The sequence below is a fragment of the Temnothorax americanus genome, unplaced genomic scaffold, assembly GCF_048541705.1.
Source record: "Temnothorax americanus isolate GAGA-0224 unplaced genomic scaffold, ASM4854170v1 Scaffold26, whole genome shotgun sequence".
NCBI lineage: Eukaryota > Metazoa > Arthropoda > Insecta > Hymenoptera > Formicidae > Temnothorax > Temnothorax americanus.
In genome coordinates this window covers 1,250,631-1,259,496 of record NW_027509401.1, presented here as the reverse complement: position 1 = coordinate 1,259,496, position 8,866 = coordinate 1,250,631, and the positions used below count along the sequence as shown (strand labels likewise).

The window sequence follows — 8,866 nt, the reverse complement described above, 5'->3', positions numbered from 1 at the left end:
TCACCAGCGACCAGCGAGGACAGCGAGTTCAGCGAGTCCAGCGATTCTCAATTATGTGAAGTCGGAGCGCGATGCTATCGATCGTCAACGAGATCGAGAGATCATTATTTGAATTCAAATAAAAAGGATGTCCTTTATATGTAAGTTGAAGAATTTTAAGAAAAACTAGAAAAAATCAAGAGATACGGCAGTGTCTCGCGCCAAGTACATACGCGAACCGAGACCGCACATTTATTTTTAACGCAAAATGCGGAACGTACCAAATGACGCAGATAACCCTCTAGCGCAAAATTTCCCTGTAATAAAATCGAAAATCACTTGGGAAGATAGAACTTTTACTCTTACTTATTACCTTATTCTTACTTCCTACACGCTTACCATGATTACATAGAATATTCGTAACTACATACTGCCCCTCCTAAAGTCATTGGCGTAGAATCTGAAAAAATTCTCGACCACCCCAAAGTCAAAATCGTTAGAAGAACGTTAGTCAATTATGGTTCCATGTAAAAATATATGAAAGTGATGCAGAAATATAACATTCGATTTTTCACAATCAATGACAAATTCTTGCGCGAAGATGCGCACGATATTTCATGCCGAGAGATGACAATGCATTTTTCCTCCCCCGTCGAAAGGGAAACAATAAGTCGACACCTATGCACGCGAGAAGTTTGCACCGCCTGTTAGCGAAAGTTTCGATCTTCGGGCGTTATGCCACCTACGAGAACGATATCCGGTCGTTATCTCCGTCGTTCGTGCGATCGAATCGCAGGAATAGAGGAGAAGAAAAGATTGGCACTTTCGAGATTGGCACGTAGACCTCTCGCCGGCGATGAGGGGACGCGAACGGTGACGCGCGGACTTCCGGCTTTTCCGCAGTCGTGAAAATATTCGAGTGGCGATCGCATCGTCGAGTCACACATGGGCCAAAGAAGAGAAGATATGTCAAGAAGAAGAGAAGAACGTCAAGTGTGTACTGATAAAGAATACGACGATTTAATCAAGCCCATCATGATAGCTACCAAATTCGTCTGTTTTTGGCCTTTGAACAGGGACCATTCAACCAGTGCGGAGCGGTTCAGAACTTGTCACTTGCTCTTGACGTTTTTCGTAGTATGCAAAATTAATATCTTGCTTAATTAGACGCAAACAAAGTTTTAAAATAAAAAAAGAAGATCTACTTCTATGATATACTTCTTTGATCAATATTAAGAATCTTTATAACAAAATTTCTCTTGTAAACTTTTCTTCATAAATAGATCATGGTAGCATGTAGAATTAAATTTCCTCAGACAATTAAGATAAACACCACACACACACACACACACACACACACACACACACACACACACACACACACACACACACACACACACACACACACACACACACACACTTTGGATATCATCTAAATAATTTAACGTAGGTATTATTTGCAACATACACAGGTCATCACAACGTATGTCGGCCAAACGAGTGATGTGGTTTACAACTTTAACGATTTGGACGAATTGACAGTATGCGGTCTAATGTGCATCGCGTTTTTTCTCGCCATAATACGTCTCATTGTCTACTCGGCTCATCAAAAAGATATGCTGTACGTGGTCGAAACCATGAGAAAGGATTGGACTTGTTCGTCTTACGAAGATAGAGTTATTCTGAGGGAGAAGTGCCTTTTTGCGTTCCGGCTCGCAAAAACCTTTGTAATTATGGTAACCGCAACCGTGACTTCTATGGCATGCATATCAATTTTAGAGGTACGTACAAGAAGCAATATATTTAATATTTCTACAATTTATATATAACATGTACGGATTGTCTCAAGGCACAAAATTTGTATTAAATAATAAAAATCTAATATTTTTAATCTTCTGCAAAACAAATTTACAATTAAAAAGAAATGTCTATTCATATATTTTTTTTATTTTCAGTGCTTAACATTTTAACAATACTTTCAAAGTTTTCATTTTATTTGTAGCCTTACAAATTTTCAATTTGGTGACAATAAAAGAGATTTATTTCGAAGTAATATGAGGTGGCATTAGAATATCCTTTAGTGATAAAGCTTATTAAGATTTCTCCGAGCTCCAACTTATTGCTTCAGAACTTCGTACTTCTCTATATAACTTTTTAATTGACTCCGTTATTAAATTGTACCTGTAGAGAAATTAATTGCGGAAGTTTCTTTAAATCTTAACTGTCTATTTTCTTAACAAAACAATGTTTAACGATAAATTTTAACTGCAAGACGATTATAAAACAAACGTTCTCAAACGAGAGAAGCTAGATCTGCTTCTGCAGATGTGTGTCTATTCCGCGTTTCGCGAAACGACGGCGACAGATTGACATATGCGATACACGGCGACGCAAACTGCGCAATGATTAACGCTGACACTTGCAGCTTTTCGAAATCCTGCTTTTTCTTTTTCTTTTTTTTTTTGTAAGATATTGTTCCCCCGAAATTATTTATTACCGCTTCGTAAATGCGGGCGGTTGTGTCCTTACACGGGAAATTGTTTTCCGATGGTCGTTTCGCTTTACGAGCCTTTCGAAAACACCTGCACGCGCACGCGTACGTAACGTAGATGTTAATCCCTTCGCCGTATTTATTTCCCCGATATACAGACAATTAAATTGTTAGTAAATTATTAACAATTATGGAAAATTAATTCGAGCTGAAAAGGAATACGAGACAAAATAATAATCAATACTGAGTGATATAATCTAAAAGGCAAGGTGATCATAAATTCCGTAATTGTGATTTAGCTCGGTTTTCTATTGCAGAATTATAATTTTTACAATAAGAAATTAAACGACAAAAAGAGATAATTAATTAACCATAGTAAGATAATCGATTACCTAGTTTGCCCTAATTCAAGAAATTTTCATTTGTTTAACTATAGGTATATATTCTTGAAAAGGAGAGAGTACTTCCTTACCGTGGTTATTTCTTCTTCAATCAGACGATCTCACCTGCCTTTGAGTGCATCTATATCTTCAATTTAATCGGCGGCTGTTTCGGAGGTGGCACGATAATCGGCGCAACCTCTTTCAACCTCATTGCGATAACACATGGATCAGCGAAATTTGCGGTGCTGCGAAAGAAACTGGAGGCAATGGACAGTAATGATCCCAATGCTGACAGAGCAATGGTCAGCTGCATTAAAGATCATCAAGATGCCATCACGTGAATATTTATATTATATTAAGTATAATAGGACGACTTGTTGTTTAAATTCGGAAAAAAATAAGTTCCAAAATAATTCTCTAACAGAATTTAAAGAACACTTGAAGAATATTAGCAAATGTCCACTACACTTATGACAAAGAGCTATCTTTGCATAAATACATTAGCGTGAAATTTATTTGTAATTTTTATACGCAAGTCCCTAAAATTGTTATCAATGGTCTCCGCTTTATTTTAGTTTTGCGGATACGATCGAAAGAATTATAAATATCTTGACGTTAGGACAATTTGTTATCAGCACCGGCTTGGTTTGCTTCGCGGGATTTCAGATTACTGCGGTACGTTCGTTTGCTGAAGATGCGTTATAACGAAAAATATCACGTTGCAAAATGTTACTCTAGATGTTGGAAAACAAGGGACGCTTGCTGATATATACGCTGTTTCTAAAAACCGCCATCCTCGAGCTTTTCATGTTCAGTTTCAGCGGAAACGCGTTAATAGATGAGGCGAGTATATTCTATAATTACAAATTAATTGATCGAAATTGTAAAGCTCGATAAACAAATAATTATTTGAATTAACTTTCTACCTATAATTAATTGGTTAACTTCGATTGTAAGTTGAGTTATTACAAAGTCCATTATTTTTTGCAGAAGCTAAATGTTATCGTAAAATTTAGATCAAATTAACATCGCGGCGCAAAATTGTTACTTTTTTCCATAAAATTTATATGCCTTATTAAGTCCCAGTTATAGTTATGTCATTATATAAATATATATACATCAGTTTTTGTTCGATGTAGATTATTAGATATCGCGTATCAGATTGCATGCGTGTCGCAATTGCACGAATTTTAACGAGCGATGGAAGACTCAATGCACGGTAATCGTATCGATCGATTACCAACGCATGTATCTTCATTAGTACATAGTTCGTTGAGCTCACAATCGCCTGTAATTAATTTACGGCCAACGCTTGTAACGAACCAGAGCGATGCTGTGGGCCAGTCGGCTTACTGTAGCTACTGGATCGGCGGCACTTTCAGTCGCAGTCTACAGATCGTGATGATGCGGTCGAAAGTTCCTTCCAGAATCACCGCCGCAAAGTTCTACAGCATGTCTCTCGAAAGTTTCTCTCAAGTGAGTGGATTATTGTGTCAAACAATATCTAAATTTAATTTTAAGATAATATACCTCAAGACTTAATTACATGATTGTCTTGTGTATGCAATGCTAAAACGTTCGCTTATGTTGACGAACAGTTTTGACCACCAAGGTTTAAAAAAAAATTAAATTTTTACTAATAAATTAATTAACGTTACTTTCAATTAACCTTTAATTTATATATAGTCATATTTAAGCTACGTTACGATATATATTACAATAAATATTGCTTGCAGGTGCTCAGCACGTCTTTCTCCTATATAATGGTTCTGATGACAATGAGCGAGGAGTAAGGATCAGCAGTATTGGCAATCGTAGCGTCGGTTCTATCTCACGGAGAATATGTTAGTCGATCCGTTAGCCCGAAAATATCATGCGCGGATCAAAGTGGAACCTCGCTTGAAAGTCACGGCGCACTTTTAAGATACATAGCATAAAAGACGGATAAAGCGCTTCAAAGGAATCAAGATGACGGCCATGCGCGGTAAAATGAAATACACGTATGAAAGGAACGGGCTGCGATGACCCGAGAGAGCCTTCTTAGCCGGCTATACTTGGTTCTCTGTTAAATATGAGAGACGTTCATCCCTCGCGGGTGAACGCAGGCACAGTAAATTGCCCTCTGATTAATTTCCCGCCGATAGTCCCGCGTTAAGCCACGGTCGTCACCGTCGCGCAACACGATAACCCAGTAACTCCGTTAAACACCGAGACATGCCGGTGACTATGCCCTCGTTGTAGGGGGGTAGCGTAATCAACGATACCGCAACAGCAACGATTTGTCCTTGCTCGTTCTACCGAGTTCTGTCTATTATAAATACAGGACGATCCGTAAGTCGCGGGTTATATTCCACGAAAGGAGATTTAAATAATAAAATTAAAAGTGCGCATTTTTTCTGTCGAGATGACGATGAGTATCTTTTATATATATATATATATATATATATATATATATATATGCAAAGCTTTATTTTCCGATAAGAATTAGACTCTAACAAAGGATCCATTAGAGATAGATCATCCTCTGTTGGAATCTTGCAATATCATTAATTTTAAGGATCTCAAATCTTTCAGTTCTTGAATTTTTAAATCGACGAATGCAGGTCTTTAAGGTTCTCATGTGCTAAAATTCCAGATTATTAAATCTTTTAATTTCTTCGACTTGTAAGTTTTCTTAGAGATTTTCTATTTTTAGATCTCTGTATTTTTAGATCTTTGTGCTTTTGGAGCGTTAGATCTTTGAACTCTCTTAGCTTCTGAAGTTTCTGAAGCCCTTATATTTTTAGATTCTTAAGTTCCCGAGTAATCAGATCTCCAATTTTGACATCCTTGAGCATTTAGCTCCGGCAAGCACTTAAATCTCTCAAGTCTCGCATTCACAAATCCTTCATATCTCCGACAACGAGCTCGATGTGGCAAGCTGCCCGAAATCGCTTCTTCCAAATCCTATAAATCGTAACTACCATCTGGCGTTTTATGGAACGCCTTGTACACATAATTCACCGGCGATTCGCGGTGCTCTCTTTTCCGTCCTGATGTCGTCGGGGGCAAGGAATCGGGTAAACGTCCAGGCAAAATGGCGCGGTGAGTTCAGTCGAGGTACTCACTAAACTCGCTCGTTCGCTCGCTCGCTTACTCCTGGTGGGGTAAAACCACGAAGCGGGATGGTCTCGAAAGCGACTCGAGGGTATTTTCATCGCGGCAGTGCAACATGTGCACCCAGTACTACCGGTGCACGCATTCGTCTCGATCACTCTCTACCAGCTAGCTCGCGCTACCAAATTTGTGGCGGCCAGCGGGTGCGTTTGACCTCCGGCAGATATGAGTCGCGCGTCAGTGACAGGTTTCGTGTAGTTTGCTGTTAACTTCTGGATCGATGATGATTAGTGACGATCTCAGTGCGATCGGCGCCTTATCGTTGGAGAACATCAGCGAAATGACGGCAATATTGTTACCCGCGAGATGGTAATATGGCGAACATTAAGGTGGCCGTGCGCGTGAGACCGGTATCTGTTAGGTGAGTATGATAGCACTTCTTCTCTTAATGAGATAATTTTTCATGAATATCTAAATCGCTCGCTAAATAACACACGCAAGCGTTAAAATTTAAAGAGTAACTGTAATTTCTCTGATAAATAATGTTACCTTTATGTGGTCTGCTACATGAACTTCAGTTATTTTTTTTCACACTTATTTTACACATTATTTGTACATATCAGTTATTTTACACATAAATTTTTCTACACATTTATAATATATTATAAATGATAGAATTAAAAACGCAAGATAAGATCGTTAGTTCAGAACAGTAATTTTTAATTAAAAAAAATGTATCTGCTGACTTCTTGAAAATATTAAAAAAAATCAAGTGGAACGAAAGAGTAATAAGGCAAGATAATTATCAACATAATCTGTAGCTGAAATATATTTTCAGCTGTGCGTGTCGTTAATGGCACTGAAAATAGTTCGGTTTGCTTTGTATTGGAGTTACGTTAAGTTTATTTAGTTAACTCTGACTTGAAAAAATAGTGAAAAAATAATATCACTTTCTATCCTATAAATAAATTAATTTCAAGTAGTATAGATAATGGTTTAACATATTGATAATGATAATGTTTAATTGGATTATTTCCTTGCAAACGCATTTGTATTTAAACAAAAAAAATGCAAATACGTACTTTTAAAATTATTAAAAATCAGCACAGCAGAAAGGATCGCGTATTCTCTTCTTTTATATGCCATGCTTTTGCGAATTTCGAGGTATATCAATGTAGGTCAAGGCTTATAGCTTTCTTCATTATTCTTTTCTGCATGTGCACGTGACGTTGGCATGTAATGTTTTAGGTAATTCAGGAAGATGATGATTAGCCTACTGTTATTTCCAAGCATCAGCATTGGCGTGAATTATTATAACAATAATGCATAGTAAACTACGAAGAAATTAAGTCGTTCGAACAATAACAGGAATACTAAAGTTAAGATTTTCCCAGTAAGTATCTAATATCTATGCTAGTGAGGGTCAAGGTTTATGTCTAGGCTGCACTTTGAAAAAATACTTACCTCAGTTTCTTTTAGACTTCACAGCTACGCTTATTCGGAATATTGTATAAGAATATATATGTATATCCTTTCAGATTGCATATAGATTGAGACATTCAGATGTTTCGTTCCTAGACTTTTTGATTTTATAATATCTTAAGCCTTTTATTATTAAATCTTGAGAATATATGTTGTAGGCTCTCGGACTACTCCGGGCAATACTTTTATTGCCAGGCCCTTGGATTTTGAGACTTTTAAATTCGATCTTTCAGGAAATTTTTACACCTTCGAATTTGTACGCACTCGTGCGCGGCCTCACTCGGTGCAAACACTTATGAACTCGTTTCTATACTTAGACTACTAGGGTGGCGGCAAAAAGACGACCGCACGCGCTCGTCCGCGAGCAGTAGAAACGACCGAAGCGGAGTCACCGGAAGCGCAGACGAAAGCAATTGAGCGTCGAGAACTTGAGGACCTTCTACGAGGGTTTCCGTCGCGAGTTACTGCGCGTTTATTCGCGCTACAAACTGTAATTAAAGCGTGATTCATTGCGCCGGTGCACCCGGTCGCGGTGCATTAGCCGAATAATTTAGGAGCTTAATTGTAGATATTTTCTCTTTATGTCTCGAGATAATTGGGGGTTTGATTGACTCTATTTTTATAAAGCGTGTATGTCGTGTTCACACAAATCCTAAATTATCTCTTACAATTTTAATGAAGTCCAGTTTCTTGAAAAGTTGCTTTTGAATTTACTAAATCCATCCCTCGATACGAATGCACGAATCAAGTGCAATCGGTACTTAAACCCCAACCGCGGATATTTCAAGGTGCAGAATGAGGTCTCACGAAATTCGTTTGCAGCAGGAAATGAATGATTTCACGCGCCGAAGTTTATTACACGTGGCCATGCGAGGAGTGTTTAAATTTCGTTTGAACTTTATTTATTTAGATATGTACAACTTGTTATTGCTAGATGCAGTATAATAAATTAAAATTTTCTTGCCTGTACAGTTCTTAAGAGAGAAAAGAGAAAATCTTTAATTTTTTAAATTCTTAAATCATGAAATTCTTATATTCTTGAATCTTTCTATTTTTATATTACGTGAAATTTGTAATATTTTTTAAGATACATTTTAAGATACCTTTTAATTAAAATTGAAGGTTTCAAGAGAAAATAAGAAATCAATTCATTATTAATAAGATAACAAGATTTTGAATATAGGGCCGCGTTTAATTTTATGAGACGAAACCCCACAAATTATATGCTCGTGTAAATTATCTCACTCTCGCACCAAACGTTTCAATTTTCTTCGCGAATAAAGAGACGCATCGATATTCCCCTCGACTGCGCGTCGAGGTCGCTTAATGATTCCGAGAGCGGGTTCCACGCCGAAAATACTCTCATTGACTTAGCGTGGGGTGCGACCGTATGGAAGATCGAGAACGGGACTATGACTTTGTGACGGGGCGCAGG

At 37.6% G+C, this 8,866-nt stretch overlaps 2 protein-coding genes across 7 annotated transcripts in view; both read left to right on the top strand.

Moving 5' to 3' along the window:
* Nucleotides 1–13: 13 nt before the first annotated feature.
* LOC143899295 (putative odorant receptor 92a) lies at nucleotides 14–5,258 on the top strand. 4 transcript variants are annotated; one of them, XM_077409512.1, is made up of 7 exons: nucleotides 14–140; nucleotides 1,452–1,760; nucleotides 2,907–3,190; nucleotides 3,429–3,528; nucleotides 3,592–3,696; nucleotides 4,180–4,329; nucleotides 4,590–5,258. In XM_077409512.1, exons 2-7 carry the CDS (start codon nucleotides 1,533–1,535, stop codon nucleotides 4,644–4,646), a joined length of 924 nt encoding a protein of 307 aa, XP_077265638.1. In that variant the 5' UTR covers nucleotides 14–140; nucleotides 1,452–1,532; the 3' UTR covers nucleotides 4,647–5,258. The 4 variants fall into 4 exon arrangements, with proteins under 4 accessions (XP_077265638.1, XP_077265637.1, XP_077265636.1 ...); XM_077409511.1 differs by lacking the exon at nucleotides 14–140 and adding an exon at nucleotides 327–972; XM_077409510.1 differs by lacking the exon at nucleotides 14–140 and adding an exon at nucleotides 327–1,116 and having other exon boundaries at nucleotides 2,967–3,190.
* Nucleotides 5,259–5,664: 406 nt separating this feature from the next.
* The window catches only part of LOC143899201 (uncharacterized), a 35,046-nt gene continuing 31,844 nt past the window's right edge, over nucleotides 5,665–8,866 (top strand). Inside the window, exons 1-2 of one of the 3 annotated variants that reach the window (XM_077409279.1) lie at nucleotides 5,966–6,370; nucleotides 7,198–7,342. Coding sequence is in view for 2 of the 3 variants with exons in the window: in XM_077409277.1 (XP_077265403.1) it covers nucleotides 6,324–6,370 (47 nt within the window). In the remaining variant the exon portion in view is untranslated. Of the gene's footprint in view, nucleotides 5,938–5,965; nucleotides 6,371–7,197; nucleotides 7,343–8,866 lie in introns of those variants that run through there. The other 2 variants (XM_077409278.1, XM_077409277.1) reach the window with 2 other exon arrangements.

Bases quoted from the DNA above. Each gene is read 5' to 3' on its own strand.
- LOC143899295 (XM_077409509.1), top strand. From the start codon at position 925: ATGGGCCAAAGAAGAGAAGATATGTCAAGAAGAAGAGAAGAACGTCAA. The intron at 3,191-3,428 runs GTGAATATTTAT...GCTTTATTTTAG, and splicing joins GATCATCAAGATGCCATCAC to TTTTGCGGATACGATCGAAA. The intron at 3,529-3,591 runs GTACGTTCGTTT...ATGTTACTCTAG, and splicing joins CGGGATTTCAGATTACTGCG to ATGTTGGAAAACAAGGGACG.